This window comes from Lutra lutra, chromosome 10, assembly GCF_902655055.1.
Source record: "Lutra lutra chromosome 10, mLutLut1.2, whole genome shotgun sequence".
Taxonomy (NCBI): domain Eukaryota; kingdom Metazoa; phylum Chordata; class Mammalia; order Carnivora; family Mustelidae; genus Lutra; species Lutra lutra.
In genome coordinates this window covers 101,326,549-101,349,969 of record NC_062287.1, presented here as the reverse complement: position 1 = coordinate 101,349,969, position 23,421 = coordinate 101,326,549, and the positions used below count along the sequence as shown (strand labels likewise).

The following is a 23,421-nucleotide window of genomic DNA, read 5'->3' as shown; positions in this document are numbered from 1 at the left end:
GTGTTCGATTTTCTCCAGCTTTCCCTTTACAATTCTTAGAGCAAAGATCTCATTTTGTCTACCCATTCTCTGCTTCTCTTTGTGCTCACATCTGCAGGAAATTTGAAAACTCACAAGGATCAAAGAAGCACACTCCTTACCTTTTTTTTTTTAATTTCTTTTCAGCATAACAGAATTCATTGTTTTTGCACCACACCCAGTGCTCCATGCAATACATGCCCTCCTTAATACCCTCCACCTGGCTCCCCCAACCTCCCACCCTCCGCCCCTTCAAAACCCTTGGATTGTTTTTCAGAGTCCGTAGTCTCTCATGGTTCACCTCCCCTTCCAATTTCTCCCAACTCCCATCTCCTCTCCATCTCCCTATGTCCTCCATGTTATTTGTTATGCTCCACAAATAAGTGAAACCATATGATAATTGACTCTCTCTGCTTGACTTATTTCACTCAGCATCATCTCTTCCAGTCCCGTCCATGTTGCTACAAAAGTTGGGTATTCATCCTTTCTGATGGAGGCATCATACTCCATAGTGTATATGGACCACATCTTCCTTATCTATTCATCTGTTGAAGGGCATGTTGGTTCTTTCCACAGTTTGGCGACCATGGCCATTGCTGCTATAAACATTGGGGTACAGATGGCCCTTCTTTTCACTACATCTGTATCTTTAGGGTAAATACCCACTAGTGCAATTGCAGGGTTATAGGGAAACTCTATTTTTAATTTCTTGAGGAATCTCCACACTGTTCTCCAAAGAGGCTGCACCAACTTGCATTCCCACCAACAGTGGAAGAGGGTTCCCCTTTCTCCACATCCTCTCCAACACACATTGTTTCCTGTCTTGCTGATTTTGGCCATTCTAACTGGTGTAAGGTGATATCTCAATGTGGTTTTAATTTGAATCTCCCTGATGGCTAGTGATGATGAACATTTTTTCATGTGTCTGATAGCCATTTGCATGTCTTCATTGGAGAAGTGTCTGTTCATATCTTCTGCCCATTTTTTGATATGATTATCTTACCTTTTATTTTAAAAATTGCTGGATTACAGTGCTAGTGTGGACTGAGGCTACCCCAATGAAGTTTTTGAAGTTTATGATTAAGTTTTGCAGAATAATTTGCCTCAAATAGGAAGATTATGTTCACTTATTAAATCGGTATTTCACATTAAAATCACCTTTATAGATTGGCATCTGACAAAAAGGTTTTGTGTCATCGTGGGTTAAAATTTCTTGAATAAAAATTATAAAATTTCTATTTAGATAGTCCATAAAATGCTTTTTTCTTTTTCATAAAATTCTTTAAACTTTTTCTAGGAACAAGGAGGGAATAGATGAAATGAAGGAATGAAATCCGCAATTATGGTTTTAAAGTTGTTTTGATCCCTGTGTCACTTACTAGAAAAGAGAAGAATTGATAAAAAAGGTCATTGTATATTTCTACAGTTTTAGGCATAGATAGTCCATATTTTTATTGAAGAAAAAAAGAGTCTGCATAGAGGGAAAAAAGCGATCTCTGTAAAAGGTGAAAAGGAATAATGAGAAAATTCTAAAGGAAAGTGGTTGAAATCACATTGGTAGAATTTTTTTTTTTTACATATATTTTATATATATATATATATTTTTAGGAACTGGTGAAGTCCAAAGCTGGGGCTCTTTGGAGATCTTTATTATTTTTATGATGATTTAAATCCTCACCTGCTGTTATAGGAATTGCTAAACTTCTGAATGTGACCACACTCATAAACACTTACCTGTCGGGCTCTGCCCACCAGCTTTACAGCAAAAGCTTCTGAAGTTGCCCAGAGATAAGAAAACAATATGTTCATTTGGTTAATCATTATAGGTCTTATCTTTGTTAACATCAATGATGTTAGAACTGATTCTCTATTATTAAGATAAAGTCAGAACATGACTTTGGTATATAAAGTAAAGCAAATGCAGTTATTTTATTATTGACATCTCTGATTCCCTCAAATTCCTTGACACATAGGTACTCACAGCTAAATAACCTTTTAGCAACAACATAAATGGCAGTTCAACTTCAGGTCAAACTTTATGCAGGGTGCTTCTTTGAGGAGAGTTTGTAATATTAGTGAATATTTGGTTTCTTTCTACAAGCAGTTTTGAATCTTGAGGGGAGAGAGTAAGATGGTATGCAGAGATAACTAAACTTGCTTTAGATATGGTGGAACAATGACAGAACTTTGTAAATCATCTTAATTTATCTTTAGTAATTTTGAAATTAAGATATCTGGACAGTAACTTACATAAAAGATGACAGTAACTTATATAAAAGTATATATATGTATATACATACATATATATTTATACAAAGGTAACTTATATAAAAGGTGATTTAACATTTTAAGGGTACTTTTTGAGTGCATTGCGAAATCAGAAGGACTCACTGTGTGTGTCTGTTAAGGAAAGGGTGGATATGAAATTATTTGGTCTGTTATAAAAGCATTTTTTCTTTCAGTTCTTAAAGATATTGCTCCTCTGTCTTTCAACTTGCATTGTTTCTGAGAAATCTGTTTTATGCTTACTTATGTTCTGCTATTCCCAATGTGTCTTTTTTTTCCTTGAATGGTTTTAAGATTTTCCCTTTGTTCCTGGTTTTGAGTCATTTGATTTTGATATGTCTTGGTGTCATTTTTGCATGGAGATTTTTTTTTTTTTTTTGTGGATCTTGAATTTGTGGGCTTCTGGTTTTCATCAAATTTACAAAATTCTTAGCATTATCTGTCAAAAATTTTTTATTGATATAAAATTTTATTGATATAAAATATATTTTATATTTATTGATATAAAAATATATATTTTTTCTGTCCTTTAGGGACTCTGATTACACAGATGTAAATTTTCCTGAAGTTGTTCCATAGCTCACTGATGTGCTGTGCATTTTTCTTTTGATTCATTTTTCTTTTGATTTGGATGCTTTCTATTGCTTTATCTTCTGGATCAGTAGTCATGTCTTTTGGAATGTCTGATCTAGTTAACCCCACCCATTTTATAATCAGACACTGTAGTCTTTACCTGATCTTTCAAACCCCTACTTAACATTTTGGGGACATATTGAGTACGGTTACAATAATTGTTTTAATGTTCCTGATGGCTAATTCCAACATCATTGGGAGTGCTCAGTTTTGACCATTGATTTTTCTCTCATTATGGTTATATTTTCCTGCTTTTTGCATGAATGGTAATTTTTTTTTAAGATTTTATTTATTTATTTGACACAGAGAGAGATCACAAGCAGGCAGAGAGGCAGGCAGAGAGAGAGGAGGAAGCAGGCTCCCTGCTGAGCAGAGAGCCCGATGCAGGGCTCGATCCCAGGACCCTGAGATCATGACCTGAGCCGAAGGCAGTGGCTTAACCCACTGAGCCACCCAGGCACCCCATGAAGGGTAATTTTTGATTGGACGCTAGACATTGTGAATTTTACCATGTTCCGTGATAGATATTTTTGTATTCTTACAAATGTTCTGGAGCTTTGTTTGTAACACAGTTAATTGACTTGGAAAGAATAGGATACTTTTTTTTTTTATCACCCAAGTTTTTATTTAAATTCAAGTTAGTTAACATATAGTGTAGTATTGGTTTCAGGAGTAGAACGTAATGATTTGTCACATATGCATCAAGTGCTCATTACAAAAAGTGCTCTCCTTAATGCCCATCACCCTAAATTAACTCCTTTTCCCCAAATAGTACACGAGTTTTGAGTCTTGCTTTGTTGATTTGTTAGTTGGAACAGGAGCACTGTTTAGTTTAGGGCTAATTATTCCCACTACTGAAGAAAGTTCTTTCTGTGTGATCTATCAAATGCACCATGACTCCTGAAAGTTCTCCAGTCCGGCTGGTGAGAGCACACCATTCCCAGCCTCGTGGGAACATCAGGTGCTGTTATCTATAATCTTTTCAGTATTTCCTTCTGTAACCTCAAATTCTTTCCTCCTGTGTTAGTGCTGACAGTACTCAGCTACATAACTGAGGGGGACCCTCTGCACATCTAGGGTTTTCTCTCTGTGCAACAACTTTTTTTAGTCTCCTGTCCTGCAAATTCCAGTTACCTTTGTCTCTCCAGATTTTCAGATCCATTTCCTTTAGGAAGTACACTAACCTTTCTGCACTGTGGTCTGGAAACTTTCTTAAGGCAGAAACCTGGGGAAATTTTTAGAGCTCATTTGTTTCTTGTCTTTCAAGAATCATGGTCTCTTATTGTCTGGATGTGTCTTAAAACTGTAATTTTATAGATTTTTCCACTTTTTCATGTTCAAGTAGAAAGATAAATCCAATCCCTTTTACTCCATCTTTGCCAAAGTGGAAATTCTGGGAGGTGCTTTTAACTGGATGAATAACGCAAGCATTTTCAAGTTGCCCAAACTATATTATGTCCAAGCCACCTTGAAGTTTTATTTTATATTACCTACAATGAAAAATAGATAGACTTGCAGTGGGAAAGATCTAGATTTGAATCTTAAAACTACTATTCAATTGTATGTGATCTTGGGCAACAGCTGTAACTTCCTTCAACTTCAGTTTAATCTTTTATAAAATGAGATGGAAAAAATTTACTTTAAGCCCAGGGGAGTCTATGCAGTACTCTTTTGATATCAAAATATAAGCAGTAGGTAGGTTGATGCTAAAATAGATGAGAGTTAATCTGTAGTTTGTACTTCCATAAAATACCTAAAAATAATAAGATAGATCTATACATATTCTTAGGAAAAATGTTAATAACATACTCTTAAGGAGTAAAACATTTTGCAGAAAAACATGTAGGATGTGAAGTGATTTTTAATTAAAAATCTGGGTGTGTGTGCATTTATGTAAAAAACACCATCTGGAAGAATATATGACAAACTTAAGTAAGTTGAAGAGTAGAAATAAAGGTAACAGAGGCTCCCTCTTTTTAACTTTAAAACTAGCTATATTTAAGAAAATGGACACATAATTTCTTTGGAGATATGAAAATTAATAACAGAACAAAGCCAGATTCAAGAGAAGTAAGAGATGCATGTGGCACAGTTCACACCATCAATGTGCAATAGCCAACAAGCACCAGTGACACTTACGTGTCAGGCAAAGTCAGGCTTCTTCCACATGTTGCTGTGAGGAAGACCACCTCACACTTCAGAGGGATGGGAGTGTGGAATAAGAGGAAACTGAGAAGGACTTTTGTAGGATTTAGGCCTGTGCTGGGTGATTCTAAGAAGAATTTAGGAAGCGGAGACAAATTCTGTTTTGAGTGTTACTAGGAATTTGATGATTAGCTATTTTCACAATTTGTATCTAAAAAGAGAGAAATTAAAGTGTTTAGGGAAGGAGGGTTTGCTCATTTCAGTTGGAAAGCGGAATTTTTAGTTACTTTTTTAGTTGTCAAGGATTCTTGTTCCTTTTTGGTTTCAGACATCATCACAGAGTGGTGTTTTCTCAGACTTGGAGTGGCCTTGTCTTATTATTGCTTATATTCTATTAAAGTTGTTCAAGTTCAGTTGGGAATACTATGGCTAATATGTCAGCTGTCATCTCCCTGGTCATTTTATAACTTCTCAATACAATCAATAATTTTTTCTCTCCATATATATATATATATATATATATATATATATATGATAAAATCTTTAAAAATATATATATTTAAAGATTTTATTTATTTATTTAAGAGAGAGATAAGGAGCAGGAGGAGGGAGAAGTAGACTTCCTACTGAGCAGGGAGCCTGACATGAGGTTCAATCCCAGGACTCTGGGATCATGACATGAGCTGAAGGCAGATTCTTCACTGACTGAGCCACCCAGGCACCCCTCTCCATTTATATTTTTTACTTTGCTGAAGATAAGATGACTCTACCCAACCTTGGAGTTAATTATATTGGCATGTTTGCTCTAATCCTGTAGATTTTACTATGGTTCCCGTCTGTCAAAATAATGCAATCAGAAGAGGAAAAATGCAATTTGATATATTTACAGGGGATTTGTCTTTAGATTTTTTTTTCTCTCAGACTAGTCCAGGCTAATTTTTCACCAAGTGATTTCTCCACAGAGAGAGTTTATAGCTGAGGTCTATGGGGGTCATACCTGTTCTCTCAAGCATCTGTGACTCTAGATGCTGAGACAGGATCAAAGAAAACAACCTTCAATTCATTAGCATTCTGCTGAAGGAGAGAGGAGTTTCCCAAAGGGGAAAATTTTCATGTTGAAAGCCTTGGGAGACTTTCTATTGATTCTGTGTATGTGTGTGTGGTATGTGTGTGTGTGTGTGTGTGTGTGTGTGTGTGTGTGTGGTATGTATGTGTAATGAGGACATTTTTATGTCTGCTACACCCATGTTGAAATAATCCTTGTTAATACTCATTTACTATTCACATTTATTGAGAGTTTATTAGTGCCAGGTACTATGATTTCTATTCATTAGCTTACCTATCTATTACTAACAAACAGGCAAACAAACAAACAAAAAATCTCATGAGATAGGCACTATTATGGGAAGCAAGATTTCAAAGCCCAACTAATCTGTAAATGGACACTTCTAGTGAATGGTAGGGTTGGATATCAATGACATCCTAAACCATTCAAAATCCTGTGCTCTTAATTACTATTTTCTTGTGGACAATGTAATTAAAGAAACACTCTGCATATATAGATAATTACAGATATTTGGCTCTGACTAATGTTACTGAATCAATACCCCCAATGCCAGGCTATAATTATTTGTACTTTAAAAACTTTTCCTGATCACCTGAATGCTGCTGTCCACAGACTGGTATTTAAAGACCACTAGTGTAGGGTACATACTCACATAACTTCCAGTTAGAAAGCTGTCCCTATTATTGTATTTTATCACCATTTCTTCATTCAATATTTATAGAATACCTACTGTGTCTAAGTCTCTATACCAGATGTTAAAGGCTCATAGAAAGATGATGTATCTCAACTACCTTATAAATGACAGAGGGTCTTATAGGTAAGTAAATGATGTAGAGAGGAAGTGATAAATAATAAATGATATTTATTGTTACAAATAAAGTGTTATGGGTATTCAGTGGAAGAAGGAATTACCTTCAGGGTTAAAAAGTTGGTGAGGAAACAAGTACTAAGCGGGGAAAACTTCAGGGAGAGACCAATTCTTGAAATAGCAGTACAATTTGGGCATACAAAGATGTGTTGTTTTACATGGTATCTACACTGATTAACTGTAAATGACTTACTGGCTTTGAAGAAATAAGCTGCCATGTTATGAGAGCAGTTACGGAGAGGGCCATATGGAAAAGAACAATGGATAGACTCTAAGAGCTGGGAGCAACCTCTGGCTGATGGCCGACAGGAAGGCAAAAATTGTCTTACAACTGCAAGGAGATAAATTGTGCCAATAATATGAAGGAGCTTGGAAGAAGATCCATCCCCACTTGAGCCTCCAGATGAGTTCCTGGTCCTGACTGACACCTTGATTGTAGCATCTCAGAGGGTGCATTTAAGCAGTGTCTACATTTTTGACTCATAAAACTATAATATAATAATCATGTTTTTAAGTCCTTAAATTTGTAGAAATTTGTTATGCAAACAGTTGGAATTTCAACAATACATATTTATTTCCCTATTGAGGAATACTCACTTTCTTGCTCTTGTATTCCCAACAACACTTCAATAAATATCTTTATAGCCATAGATCAATTTGCAAGTCTGAATTTTTGAATTGGAGAGTTTTTCTTTGTTTTAAAAATTTATTGCTAGATTCCTTCTAGGGTGAAGTAACACTTCAATTTCTGATTAACAGTAGGTGACAGCATAACTTTCCTTACATCACAAAAATTAATAGGTGTTATCATTCTTTTTCAGTTTTTGCCAGTTACATTAGTAGAGACTGTTTATCTCATTGTTACTTTAATTTACAGCTCAGTATTAGAAACACTGAGCAACTTTTCCTAGATTGTTCATCTCTTTGGCATTGATTTCTTAAAAATTGGCACTGTTAGCCTGGTTTATAAGAGAATTAGAAATTGATGATCAAACTAGAAACACTTCTTTCTAATCCCTTTTAGAGCTTCCTTTACATCTTGGTTTCTCAGGCTGTAGATGAGGGGATTTAACATAGGGATAACAATTCCATAAAACACAGAAGCCATTTTTTCTTGCTCTTGAGACTCCTTGGTGCCATGGTGCAGGTACATATAAGAGAGAGTCCCATAGAAGATGATGACAGCTGTCAGGTGGGAGGCACATGTGGAGAAGGCTTTTTTCCTCCCTGCAACAGTTGATATCTTCAGGATGGCAGCCAGGATATATATGTAGGAAAAGAGGACAACCAGCACAGTGAACATCAAGTTAAACCCCACAAAGATAGTTAGTAGCATGATGTTGAAGTCAATGCTGGAGCACGAGAGGGCAAGAAGTGGGGGTTCATCGCAGAAAAAGTGGTTAACTTTATTGGATTTGCAGAAGTTCAATGAGAAAGTAAAACTCGTGTTTACAGAGGCATTCAGGAAGCCTAGGAAGTATGAACCAACCAGGAGTTGAAGGCAGACTGCCTGGGACATGACTGTCGGGTAGCGGAGTGGGTTGCAGATGGCCACATAGCGGTCCACTGCCATTGCGGCCAGGATGTAGCAGTCAATTGTTGCAAAGGCACCATAGACTAGTAATTGCACCATACATCCTGTGAATGAGATGGATTGCTCTGTTTTGACAAAGTTTTGCAGCATCTTGGGAGTGATAGCGGAGGTGTAGCAGAGATCAACAAATGCCAAGTGTTGGAGGAAGAAGTACATTGGGGTGTGAAGGCAAGAATCAATCTTGATGAGTAGGATCATCCCCATATTCCCCACCAGCGTGGCCAGATAGATGACTAGAAATACAATGAAGAGGATATGCCAAGACTTGTGTTGACCAGCAAATCCCAGGAGAATGAATTCAGTTACTTCAGTGCCATTGTTTTGTTCCATGGCTGGCAAAGATTAAGTATCAGCTGAAAAGCTGTCAGGAAAGAAGAGCAGAGAAAGCTAAGACCATGCGATCCTTTAATTTTGGAATTGGCAATGATATAATGATGTAATATTTGGTTTCACAGTGGAGTCAGAGGATATTTTCTGTGACCTAATGGACTTGGATTTTAAAGGGTAACACGCAGGTGGCGGAGCCTTGCCAATGCAACTTAAAGAACTTCATCTACAGTTTGGGGAAATCACCTTGGACCAGGAGCTATGTTCTCAGTGTGCAAACTGATTGGCATTTTAAAAATCTATCAATCAAGGAACATACAAAATATTTTTATTTATGTTTACTTTATGCACCATATATTTTTTATTAAAATACCACAATACATCTAAATACACATTACTTTATCTGAAAATCTTGACTCATTCATAGAATTCCACATGATCTTGCTCCCACTTTACTTCCTATCCTCATCTATGTCTTTTCTTTCCTTGCTAACAATGTTGCAGCCATCGTGGACTCCTCATGTTCTTTGCTGTACTCCACTTCTGGTCTTTGCAGCACTTTCCTCTCTGTGATTTAAGTACTCTCTGGTCCATTTTTCATCCCTAGAAGCACTTCCATTGCTAACTCTTACTCTTTATTCTGGCCTCAGTTTGACTAACCCTTCTTCAGGTATTGTTTGGACCGCTCAAATGAGCTATATGTGCCAAACCAAAAGCTTGGTCCTTTTGTCTTATATCAGTTTAACACTGATAATTATTTGTAAGATTATTTATACATCTTTGTTTAATTTCTACTTTTCTCATGGATTGTAGGTTCCATGAAAACAGCAGCTGGGGCACGTGCCTGCCTCTGAAAACAGTAGTTAAATGAATACATGAATAAATTAATTAATGAAAGAGGGAATGAATAAAAAGATTTGTGAAATGTAGGAAAACAGCTAAAGTTACAGAAAGATTTTTTTCACAATTAATGCACAGTATTTTGTTTTCTTTTAAGAAGGTATATTCATTTTTTTTTAATTGCCTCTGATTCAAGGAATCATGACAGGTTAACTCTATGAACAGAAAACGAAGCAGCGTTTGACTCTTGGTTTTGGCTGAGGTCATGATCTCATGGTCATGAGATCGAGCCCCACATAGGGGTCATACTAGGTGTGGAGACTGCTTGGGATTCTCTCTTCTTCCTCTGCCCACTCCCCCTACTCATGCTCTCTCTCTCTCTAAATAAATAAAATCTTAAAAAAAAATCCTAAAACACAGAGCAAAGATTAAAAAGAAGTTAAACACTCATGCCTTCTTTGGTTTATTTATATAAAAGTAGTTAGTGTGTGTCTACTCTAAGCAAGGCACAGTGTAGATGCTCACAAATCATTGCCTGATGCCTGTGCATTTAGGATTACTATTTCTTCTTAGAAGTTTAATCCTTTTATCATTAGACAGTGTCCCTCTCTGGGCCTGGTAGGTATTTTTTTCCCCTGCTGGTGAAATCTATTCCTTCTGATATTCATATAGCTACTCTGTTCTTCTCTTGATTAGTGTTTGCCTGGTGTATCTTTATCCTCCTCTTACTTTAAACCTAGAAATATCATACACTTGAAGTGAGTTTCTTGCATAATTGCAGAATGTTTTTCTATGCACTCTGCCAAACTCTTTCTTTTAGTTGATTTTAAAAGAAGGCATCTTAGAACATTGGGAAAAGAGGGACAGCATGGGAAGAGCAAACATGAATAAGCACAGGAGATTTGCCTTCTCTTCAGCTTTCTGAGTTATGTTCGACAGTTGAAGCAAAAATTTTGACCCTGTCTAATACAGTTCTCAATGAGTGGAGGAAATATGTTAGGCGAATATATTATAAAAGGGGAGAGCAAAAGAAGGCAAAGGGAAAGAAGGTTTCCACATTTAACTCAAATGATAAAATGTATCTGACAAAGGACTAGCGTCCTTTATATAACTAAGAGTATACACTTGTGACCTCAGTATTGAAGAAAACTATCAAGAAATTAGGAAATGGGTAAAAGATATGAACAAACAATTCATCAAGGAGGACCTAGATGGTGAATCACATAGATGGCGAATAAGCATCTGACAAGATGTCCTACATCATTGGGCATTAGGTACACACAAAGTAAGAACACAAGAAGGTTATCACTGCATGCCCATTAGAATGGCTGAAATTAAAACCAGTGACAATACCAAATACTGGGGAGCATGCAGAGTGGCTGGATTTCTCCTGCACTGCTCAGGGGAGTGTAAAGGAGTACAGTCTGGAAATTGTTTGGCTGTTTCTTGAAGAACTAAACACACACTTGGCATACCACCCAGTACTTACCCTGTACTTACACTCTTGGGCAATTATGTTTGCCCACAGTTTTCACCCACGTAAAAGCCTGTACATAATTTTTGATAACAGCTTCATTTATAAGAGTTGAAAAGTGTAAATAACCAAAATGTCCTCCAACAGGTGACTGGTTAAAGAAACAGTGATACATCTATACTGTGGGATATTACTCAGCAATAATGAGGAACAAATTACTGATACTCACAACAGTTTGGATGGATCGCAAAGGCATTATGCTGAGTGAATAGAACCAACTCAAAAGGTCACATAGTGCAGCTTTCCTTTTACCTACTGTTTTTTAAATGACAACATTATGGAGATAGAGAACAGACTAGTGATTGCCAGGGGTCAGGTGGGGGAAGAGGGGTGTGGCTGTAAGGGGTTGAAGGAGGGAGGTTTATATGGAATCAGACATTTGTGGTAGCATAGGTCTGCATCTTGATTGTGGTGATGGTTGCACAAATCTGTACGTGGGATAAAACGACACAGAGCTGCAGACACACATTGTCACACACATCTGGTTTGATATTGTAGTATAATTATGTAAGATGTAACCACAGGAGGAACATGGGTAAAGGATACATGGTACCTTTGTGTACTATCTTTGTACCTCTTTGAACTGTCTTCCTGTGAATGCTAATGACTTAAAAATAAAAATTACAAAAAGGAAAACTAAGAGAAAAAAATAAAGTCTGCTTTGCAGTTCTGTGAGGATCAAGTAAGCAAATCTATGTAATCTTCCCAGCAAAGGGCCATGCATCGAATGGAGTGTTCATCAAACGGCCATAGTAAAATATACAAAGAATACATTAAAGACATACAATATTGATCAACTGATCTATCAATTGATTCATTCAACTATTTGTTCATTCATGTCTTTTCCCAGGCAACACTCAGCTTCCTCATTCCATTTCCATGACCTCACCAGTGATGAGATGATTCCTCCTGGTCTTGGGGTGGAATGGGAGAACTCCGGCTCTGACCCTTTCCCTCTGCCACTTCATGCATATGCTGTGATGAGAAAGAGCTTATGCTGAAAATCGAGAATTACTTTACTTACACTGGAGTTGTCTCCAGATTCTTTTCTGTATTCTGCAACTTGTGCAAATTGATTTTGCACTGAGTTTTCTTTGTGGGATTCCTTCCAGTCGGGGATTTTATAGCTGGGACCTAGGAATCGACACTGGCTCTCTTGGGAATCTGAGGTTCTAGGGCTGAGATACAATTGGAAAAAAACAATTTTCAGTAGTTATTTTCTGCTGAAGAAAAGTTTGGATCTCCAGAGGGGACAAATTTGTTTTTGCATTACTGCCATTAGAGACTTCTTTTTTTTTTTTTTTTTTTTTTGAGAGTTGTCTTGCTTCTGACAAATTACGTTTTTCCTGCTTCCCTCCCTCCCTCTCTGCTTCCTTCCCTCCTCCCCTTCCTTCTTTTCTTGCTTCTTCCCTTCCTGCCTCCATCCCTCTAGCCTCTCTGCCTTCCATTTTTGGGGGTTTCTATAACAAAGCATCCCCATGGTAAAAATATCATAAATATAAAAGCACATGCTTAGAGTAAAAACCCCAGGCTTCCTCTATATCTCCATTCCAACTTCCGGTTTTTCTCCCTGGAGGTCAATACTGTTAACATCTTTTTTTCCCCCCAGATATAAACCTTGCATTGTATTTGGTAAACATTAATGTTTATATGCTTTCTTTCTTCCCCACAATTATGACAGCATATTCTTCACGTGGTTTTTCTGCTTGCCTTTCACTTAATATTTCTAGGTGATCTGTATGGAAAGAGAAATTTCCCCCTTTTCAATGGATATATTCCATTTTTTTGAGCAGCTGCGTTCCTTAATCTGTATATCAGACTCCTCCCCACCCTCACTGGTAAACAATATGGTTTCTAATCTTTACTAATAAAGACAATGTGATAATAAATATATTAATGTGCATAAATTTGAATATACCTTTAGGGTTAGAAGGTATTTAGTACAGGAATCTCGGAGTCAAAGGGCATGATGTGGTCGGTTCGGGTAGATAGTTCCCATCTGCCTCCGGAGGGTTGCTCTATCTGTTTAAATCTGTTGTAGCAAATCTGGAGGGAGTACTTCTTCAAATCCTCTCTAACACAATGTTAAGAAACTTTTATTATACATTATCATTATGATAAATGAAAAATAATATAATATGTTTTGTTTGCCTTTTTCCCCCCTATAAGTCAGTTTGATTATCTTTCCATATTGCTACAAAAAATTAGTATTTATTTCTCTGTGTATGATGTGTTCATATAGGTTGCCCTCTTAAAAAAAGTTTTTTGCTTGCTTTTGTATTGCTATTTTTTAAAAAAGATTTTACTTATTTATTTGACAGAGAGATCACAAGTAGGTAGAGCAGCAGGCAAAGAGAGAGGGGGAAGCAGGCTCCCTGATGAGCAGGTAGCTGGATTCGATTTAGGGCTCCATCCCAGGACCCTGAGATCATGAGCTGAAGGCAGAGGCTTAACCCACTGAGCCACCCAGGTGCCCCTGTATTGCTATTTTTAAAAAAGGTTTTATTTATTTGAGAGAGAGAGAGAATGAGAAGGGGGAGGAGCAGAGGGAGAGGAAAAAGCAGACTCACTGCTGATGTGTGGGACTTTATCCCAGGACTCTGAGGTCATGACCTGAGTTGAAGTCAGATGCTTAATTGACTGAGCCACCCAGGCGCCCCTTATATTGCTATTTTGAGTCAAATACCATTCTCTACAACACCTACAAACATTTCTTTCTCAATATTAAGTATATTACTTTTCAGTACATTTTGCTGTGCAGAAAACTTTGATTTTTTAATGCAGAAAATTTACTGTGTGTTTTGTTTTGTATTTATACAGGGTTTCCTCACTTTAAAGGCTTAAAAAATTTAGTGTTTTTTTTTTATAATTTTTAAAATTTATTTTCAACATAACAGTATTCATTGTTTTTGTACCACACCCAGTGCTCCATGCAATCTGTGCCCTCTCTAATACCCACCACCTGGTTCCCCCAACCTCCCACCCCCCACCTCTTCAAACCCTTCAGATTGTTTTTCAGAGTCCATAGTCTCTCATGGTTCACCTCCCCTTCCAATTTCCCCCAACTCCCTTCTCCTAACTGGAAGAGATTATGCTTAGTGAAATAAGTCAAGCAGAGAGAGTCAATTATCATATGGTTTCACTTATTTGTGGAACATAACAAATAGCATGGAGGACATGGGGAGTTAGTGTTTTCTTTAAGTTTAATTTTTACTTTTAAATCATTGAGCCACTTAGAATTTATTTTTGTGTAGATAAGTTTCCAGCTTTAAGCCATACCAAAGTCTAGTCATTATTTCAATACTATTTGTTACATAATCCATGTGCCCGATGTCTACAATATTACCATTATCACATAATAAATTATCTTATGGGTTTGGACCCATTCCTGGATTTTCATCTCTACTGTATTGATCTTCCTATCTCTTCATGTTTTAGGAGAAGCCAAAAAAAATTTTTTTTATCTCAGTGATTTTCTTCTGCTGTTATTGACAGACACTTATATAATATTGATTATGCATTTCTCCTTAATAAAGTTTCTCTTTTTAATGTTGGGTATATGAAAAGAGGGGTTCTCAAAATACACAAAAACAACATCAAAGATACTCTTTTCAGATTCTTTCTCTGTAAGAAACACATGAATTAGAAGCTTATCTGTTGTTAATTTCACATGTTTTTTCAATATCTTTCAGATGCTGTTGATATAACTAAGGAATGACTTTGTATCTCACAAACATTTGTGACATCTGTTGCTGAAATAAGAGAGAACTGTTGGTTTGCTGTTGAACGATGTTGAGTTAGAAATCAAAGTTCAAACTAGAAGGACTTCTTTCCAATCCCTTTTAGGGTCTCCTTTACATCTTGGTTTCTCAGGCTGTAGATGAGGGGGTTTAACATGGGGATTATAATGCCATAAAACACGGAAGCCACTTTTTCCTGCTCTTGAGACTCTTTGGTCCCATGGTGCAGGTACATATAAGAGAGAGTCCCATAGAACATAGTGACAGCTGTCAGGTGAGAGGCACATGTGGAGAAAGATTGTTTCCTCCCTGCAACAGTTGATATCTTCAGGATGGCAGCCAGGATATATATGTAGGAAAAGAGGACAACCAGCACAGTGAACATCAAGTTAAACCCCACAAAGATAGTTAGTAGCATGATGTTGAAGTCAATGCTGGAGCACGAGAGGGCAAGAAGTGGGGGTTCATCGCAGAAAAAGTGGTTAACTTTATTGGATTTGCAGAAGTTCAATGAGAAAGTAAAACTCGTGTTTACAGAGGCATTCAGGAAGCCTAGGAAGTATGAACCAACCAGGAGTTGAAGGCAGACTGCCTGGGACATGACTGTCGGGTAGCGGAGTGGGTTGCAGATGGCCACATAGCGGTCCACTGCCATTGCGGCCAGGATGTAGCAGTCAATTGTTGCAAAGGCACCATAGACTAGTAATTGCACCATACATCCTGTGAATGAGATGGATTGCTCTGTTTCGACAAAGTTTTGCAGCATCTTGGGAGTGATAGCGGAGGTGTAGCAGAGATCAACAAATGCCAAGTGTTGGAGGAAGAAGTACATTGGGGTGTGAAGGCAAGAATCAATCTTGATGAGTAGGATCATCCCCATATTCCCCACCAGGGTGGCCAGATAGATGACTAGAAATACAATGAAGAGGATATGCCAAGACTTGTGTTGACCAGCAAATCCCAGGAGAATGAATTCAGTTACTTCAGTGCCATTGTTTTGTTCCATGGCTGGCAAAGATTAAATATCAGCTGAAAAGTTGCTAAGAAAGAAGAGCAGAGAAAGCTAAGACCATGTGATCCTTTAACTAATTCTGAAATTGGCAATGATTTAATATTTGGTTTCACAGTGGAGTCAGCGGATATTTCTATGGGATAATTGACTCTGCATTTAAAGTCCATATACCTTGACATCTGACTTAGAAAATTTAGATCTATACTTTGGGGAAATTGCCAGGGATCATTTTCTTTGTTCTCAGGGTACAAACTGACTTCTAAATTATATTAAGAATTTAAGCTTTTCTTAAATGTATTTCTTAAATATATCAGTTAGAGAACATATAAAAACATACTTTTAAAAATTAAGCTTTCTTCTATGCTGTGTACATTTTAATTCACAAATCCCAATTTACATAAATACGAATTATTATCTATGAAAATCTTGAGTTACCCATACATTTCTGTATGATTTTGCTCTAATTTATTTCTGTATTCTCATCTTATTCTTTCTGCATCCTTAGCAATTCTGCTCTGGCCACGATGAACTCATGCCCAAGTAGCAGTCAGTGGGATATGTGGCTGATTTTGAAAAATGGGATTTGCTTTGTTTTACTAACACCAGAGTTGCCTCCAGATTCTCTTTCTGCAGCTGATGCTGGCTGATTGCCTCCAGGGTCTTTCTGTGTGCTTTCTTCTAATTGGGGAGTTTATAGCTAGGGCCTAAGGGATCAATATTAGCTCCCTCAAGAATCTGAGATTCCGGGGGCTGAGCTGGATTGGAATAAACAATAGTTAGTAGTTATTTTCTGCTGAAAACTTTTAAGCTTTCTAGAAAGGATAAATTTAATTCATGTTACTGGCATTAGGGATGTGTGTGTGTGTGTGTTGCCTTGTTATAAAACACTCTTTAAACATTTTTTTTGTTATAAATCAGGCTGAACAATTTTTTGAAAAAGATTTATTTATTTGAGAGAGAGTGTGGGGAGAGGGAGAGGGAGAGAATCTTCAAGCTAACTCTCCACTGAGTGTGGAGCCGGAGGTGGGGCTCAATCTCAGGACCCAAGAGATCTTGACCCAAGTGGAAACTAAGAGTCAATAATCAACTGAACCATCTAGGCACCCCAGGTTGAACAATTTTTAATATGTCTAAGAATCTGTGTTTAGATCCAGAAAGTTGACCTTGTCACCATAATCAGCAATAAGCATGGTTATCTGAAAAAAAAAAATCAAAGCTAGTCTTAATTTAGGGGCATAGGCCCGTAATGTGACAAAGAGGGTTACTACTATTTAAACATATATATTTTTTATTATTATTATGTTCAGTTAGCCAACATACAGTACAGCATTAGTTTTTGATGTGGTGTTCAATGATTCATTAGTTGTGTATACACCCAGTGCTCATCACAATACGTGTTGTGATGAGCCTCTTTAATACCCATCACCTGGTTACCCCATCCACCCAACTCCCTTCCTTATGCAACTCTCAGTTTGTTTCCTGGAGTCCAGAGTCTCTTATAGTTTGTCTCCCTCTCTGAGTTCTTTCCACTTAGTTTTCCCTCCCTTCCCCTGTGGTTTTCTGTGCTATTCTTTATGTTCCACATATGAGTGAAACCATATAGTAATTGTCTTTCTCTGCTCGACTTATTTGGCTTAGGATAAGACCCTCCAGTTCCATCCGTGTCAATGCAAATAGTAGATATTCATCCTTTCTGATGACTGAGTAACATGCCATTATGCATATGAACCACATCTTTATCCATTTATCTGTTGAAGGGCATCTCGACTCCTTCCACCATTTGGCTATTGTGGGCATTGCTGCTATGAACATTGGGGTATAGGTGCCCCTTCTTTTCACTACATCTGTATCTTTGGAGTAAATGCCTGGTGGTGCAATTGTGTGTTGTAGGGTAGTTCTAATTTTAACATCTTGAGGAACTCCCATACTGTTTTCCAGAGTGGCTGTACCAGCTTGCATTCCACCAACAGTGTAAGAGGGTTCCCCTTTCTTCACATCCTCTCCAACATTTGTTGTTTCTTGTCTTGTTAATTTTTGCCATTCTAACTGGTGTAAGGTAGTATCTCAATGTGGTTTTGATTTGTATTTCCCTGATGGCTAGTGATGATGAACATTTTTTCATGTGTCTGTTAGCCATTTGTATGTCACCTTTGGAGAAGTGTCTGTTCATGTCTTCTGCCCATTTATTGACTAGGTTATTTGTTTTTTGGGTGTTGAGTTTGAGAAGTTCTTTATAGATCTTGGATACCAGCCCTTTATCTGAAATGTCATTTGCAAATATCTTCTCTCATTCTGTGGGTTGCCTCTTAGTTTTGTTGACCATTTCCTTGGCAGTGCAGAAGCTTTTTATCTTGATGAAGTCCCAAGAGTTCATTTTTGCTTTCGTTTCCCTTGCCTTCAGAGACATGTCTTAAAAGAAGTTGCTGTGGCCAATGTCAAAGAGGTTACTGCCCAAGTTCTCCAATAGAATTTTGACGGATTCCTATCTCATGTTGAGGTCTTTCATCCATTTTGAATCTATCTTTGTGTATAGAATGGTGCATATTTTCTATTAGCACTTTGATCACTTTATTTGAAGAAAAAAAATCCACTTTCAATCTTTTAATTTGTTTTAAAAATGTATATATTTTTGAAAATAAGCCCTGGGTAATTTTTTTCTTCCAATTGCACTTTATGCCATAAGAATGTTTCAGATAACAATCTGTGGAATGAGTTGTTTTGAGGTTTTTTGGCTATAAAGTTGCTAGGGTTAAACCTTTAATCAGCAAGAGTAGAAGGCTAGATTCAGTGAGTCTGTAGGTTTTGATTAACAAGCATACCTGTGAAGGAGAATTATAGTCAAAAGACTGGTGAATCGACATTCGATATTACTTGTTGCATGACAAATGTCTCAGTTAGGAATGTGTTCTACTGTAGGAAAAAAAAAACAATTTACTTTGGCTCACAAAAATAGGGACTTATTTTTCCTTTATAACAATAGTTTGGAGGTTTTGACTTGTACTTTCCTTTTTTTTTTTTTTTACATAGAAAATGTAACAATATTTGTCTGGAATTATTTAATTTCATTTGACATGATTGATCTCAAATTTTTAAGTATCCTATTTTTGCTAATTTGAGTTCTAACAAAATAAAAATACAGTAGATAAAATAATCATCATAATTGTCATGTAATGTTTTGAAGGAAAACCTATGGAGGCATTTCCTTTACCATGAAAATTTGGGTAAAATACATTTGTATTTGAAAATCACACCTTAATCTAAAAGAATACACACAGAGGCAATTATATTAGAGGTTTAGAAAAATAAAACCAAAATATTGAATCAAAATCCATCTTATAAATTTGAAATTGAGTTCACCAACCCCTTAAAATAAGTTTAATCAAGCTTGACATTTCATTTTCTTATTGTCTGTCATATTTTCCCCCCAAATTAAATAGACAGATGACGTTAATAGCTTCTCATTTTCTAAAAACTCAAATAAAACTAGTCATAGGTCAAACTATTCTTTTCAGTCATTCATTGACTTGCACTTTTCTAATTTGCTTAATCTTTCCCATATGCTGGTTGCCTCACAGTCTGACCTGTCTACTATAGTTGTAGATATCACATTCCCTTTCAAAGCAGATAAAAGGATCCAGGAAGGTAAGGTGACAACCATATATTTGTGTATATGAATATGAATATAAATATATGCTCTTTATTAGGAAAATGCAAACTTTCCCCCAATCCAGCAGATTTTCCCTCACATCTCACTGGCTGGAAATGTGTTGTATGGGTAGCAGAGGTCTTAGTGTCTTGTACTACATCTCCTCAGCTATTTGATTTCATGCATCTGTGGTGGACAGTGCTGTGTGTGTTACTAGTGAGTGGTTTCCTATAGTATCTCTGTGCTTCTCTACCTCAGGAATGTCTCTGAAGCCTGAGGATGACCTTGGATGACCTCCATGCAATGGGGGCAGAAGGATTGAATAATAGTCTTGTCCTTCAGGGACTGAGACCGAGTTCTAGTTTCCAGGGTGTAAGCCAGCTAAGTTATTCGCCCTTTCCTTACTTCTGTTTTTCTATATCTCATGCTTCCTGCTCTCTGTTGCTTGGGATAACTCCCATCCAAAAGGTTAGCAAATTGCACAGTGTGGGCAAACTGTTCCCATTGGACTGATGTCACTTCAGACACCAGTCAAAAGTCCAGGGGTCCCTAGGGCCACTCTCATTTGCAGTTGGTTACAAATGTGGGGGCTTTTTCACAATCACCCTCAGGCTTGGCAATTCATTAGAATGACACACTGAACTCTGGTGATTTGGACTGAATGTTTGTGTCCCTCCAAATCCTTCTGTCGAAATCCTAATCTTCAATGTGATGGTATCAGTTGGTGAAGGTTTTGGAGGAGGCACATCTCGAGGGTGTAGCCTGGTGAGTGGGATTCATGCTTTTATAGAAGAGACCCCAGAGAGCTCTCTAGATCTTTTACTATCATTGAGGACAGAGCAGAGGTTGGCAGTCTGCCATCCAGAAGGCGCTTCTCACCAGGCCCTGACCATGTTGACACCCTGATCTCAGACTTCTAACTTCCAGAACCAAATTTCTGTTTTTTAGAAGCCACTCAGCATATGGTAATTTGTAATAGAGTCCAAACTGGCTAACACATCAGAAAAGAACTATACATATAATTTTAGTTTTACTATAATAAAAAGATACAAATTAAAAGTAGCCAAAGGAAGAAATGCATAGGGCAAAGTTTGTGAGGATCCAAACACAAAAATTCCATCATCCTCAGAGGACTGTCCTGAACATCAACATGTAGCAACACTGCTACATGGAGTACTGCTGACCTGGGAGACTCACCTTTAATATCCAGATTCTTTACGGTTCTGGGTATGACATATTTCTCAGGTGGCTGATCTCTCATTCTCAACTTTAGCCCCCAAGTCTCTCTGAAAGTTAGAACTAATGAGGTGTGTCTCAAAGCTTCTATCATAAATCACAACGTTAGGTTGTTCATTGGCCAAATTCTCCAGGCAAACAAAGACACTCCTGTCGGGAATGATATTCCAGGGGCTTACAGATCACCCCAGTAGCTGGAGACATAGACCAGACTGCTCTTTAGGTTATGGTTAATTCTTCACCCCTCCTGCATATGTTATCTTTACACAAGTATCTATCCCAGGAAAACAAACTAAGACACAGGCCATCCTAGCTACAAAGAAAGCTGAGAAATGTAATTTCTTCTTACCTGACTGCATCATCTTCCACACAAAACAGGAGTAAAAGGAGAATGGACAACCAGCTACATTTTGCAGCAGGATGGTGAGTAGACAATTTGTCTTTCAGCTTCTGTAGGTATTCTTTTCTTTGTGTCTTTCTTGTTCCAAATTTTTGTGTGTGATGCTATATTTTCTTCCATCTCGGTCTAGACTAATATTTTCTGTAAAGTTAGTCATCTTGCTAATCATCGACGTCAAATTTTGGTTGACTAATTGAGCTTCTATCATAATGTTTTAGAGACAGTTGCCAGACCTGAAACACCCTTTAAATCATGGGCTGTTGATGATTAATGAAACAATAAGGTGTAGCTGGCGATTGACGAAACAATGTATGATTATGCATCAGACCATTACTACTCTATATGGAGAAAGGGAAGTTTTTCTTTTCGATAAGTGCTAACAATCCCTTACCATTCCCTGTCACAGCCCAGATCAACCATTTCTTCCTTCATATAAATTTCACAGATTTCATTGCTTGTGTCCATTTGTCACAGAACTTATTTCCTTTTGGGATTTCTTTCACCTTGGTATTGAATGCAGAGTACTGTGTGACTCTCCATTTTGCACCCTATTTCCAATTTGGCCATTTAGACTTCCCAAAATGTACCAAGTTTTTGTTTCATCATCTTTCCCCTCCAGTTTTACTGAGGTATACATGGCAAAGTTTATATATATTCGAGATGTACATCTTGATATTTTGATGTAAGTATTCATTGTGAAATGATCACCACAATCAAACTCATTGACATATCCATCACTTTATATGATTACAATTTTCCTTCTTCTGCCTCCTTAGCAAATTTCTAATATACAATATAGTATTTTAATAATAGATACCATATTGTACATTAGTCTCTGATTTCCAGGGTCTCAGGGCACCCTTTGTCTACTTTGCTAATGACTCTCTAGCAACTAATCCTGATCTTGGTCTCTGAAGGTACTTGGACCTTCCCTTTATAGAAGGTCTCCTCCTTTACAAAGGTGGAGTCTTTGCTGTTAAGACTCTGGTCATCCCACATCGACTCCAGGTTAATTTTTTCTCTTCTTTCAGGATGGATGCAAGATATCATATTTGAAAAATATTTCTTCTTCTCTTGTTGTTTTCTGTTTCTTTCCACTGTTACTTAACAATATATTTTCTGACAGATCATTAGTCTGTCTGGTGTTATTTTCATGTGAAACTTGTTTTTCATGTAACTAGCATGTCCTCTTTAGATTCATGTGGTCGTTTCCATCATTTGTCCTCAATCTACTTACTTAAGCACTTCTGGTAACAGCTTATCTTCCTGATTCAAAGGGCTCTTGGACTCCCTTCAACTTCTCATTGAACTCCTATGGTTTAAAGTTATTTGTCTAGATTAAAATGATTGATGCCCTTTCATAAGTGAATTGTTTAGGTTTTTGGATCAATCTACATTCTAGTTTTTCTATCTTAAGTAGGGAGAGATATAGAAAATATTTCTGGAAGTTTCCTTACCTTATGCAAGAAAGAGATGGATTTGGAATGAAGAGGGTAACTAATGACAAACATAAGTCATAATCACATAAGAAATAAGTGTTTTCAAGTACTAGAGAATGTAACTAATATGGGACTATTAAGTAGGAAGTATAGCCAGAGTCATAAGGGACTTTACAAAACAGTGCATTTATTTTACATTCATGCTTATACAATAATTGGAACAGAACATATGAAAAGTTTCTTTGTAAATAATTTAGGGAAGTCATTTAAGTGAAAGGAAAATAATGAACTTCAATTTTAATATTGATTATATACAAAACTAAGGTTTTCTAGTCTTTAAGAACACATCTGAAATATATTTGAAGCAACTAAATACTTTATGAAGTCTGTACATACTTTTTAATATTTTAAATAATCTCAATAAAATATGAGAAATGAGACACATTTCTCAAACTCTATTCAGGGGAAAATTAGTTCCATGAGATGTTACCATATTTCTTGCATTCTTAAGAACTTACCTATTGAAAAACATTGGCTTAAGACGTGAATGTGTTCCCAACTTTAGAAACATTACACAATGGTCAAATATCCCTACTTGATGCTCTGATGGGCTGAATTTTAAAAACTTGGGTCCATC

General features: G+C 37.0%; 2 protein-coding genes across 2 annotated transcripts; both read right to left on the bottom strand.

Annotated features, from left to right (window-relative positions):
* Window positions 1–8,010: 8,010 nt before the first annotated feature.
* LOC125080002 (putative olfactory receptor 5AK3) lies at window positions 8,011–8,940 on the bottom strand. The gene has a single exon (XM_047693771.1). It carries the CDS (start codon window positions 8,938–8,940, stop codon window positions 8,011–8,013), a length of 930 nt encoding a protein of 309 aa, XP_047549727.1.
* A 6,187-nt stretch (window positions 8,941–15,127) lies between these two features.
* On the bottom strand, window positions 15,128–16,057 carry LOC125080014 (putative olfactory receptor 5AK3). The gene has a single exon (XM_047693790.1). It carries the CDS (start codon window positions 16,055–16,057, stop codon window positions 15,128–15,130), a length of 930 nt encoding a protein of 309 aa, XP_047549746.1.
* Window positions 16,058–23,421: the final 7,364 nt, after the last annotated feature.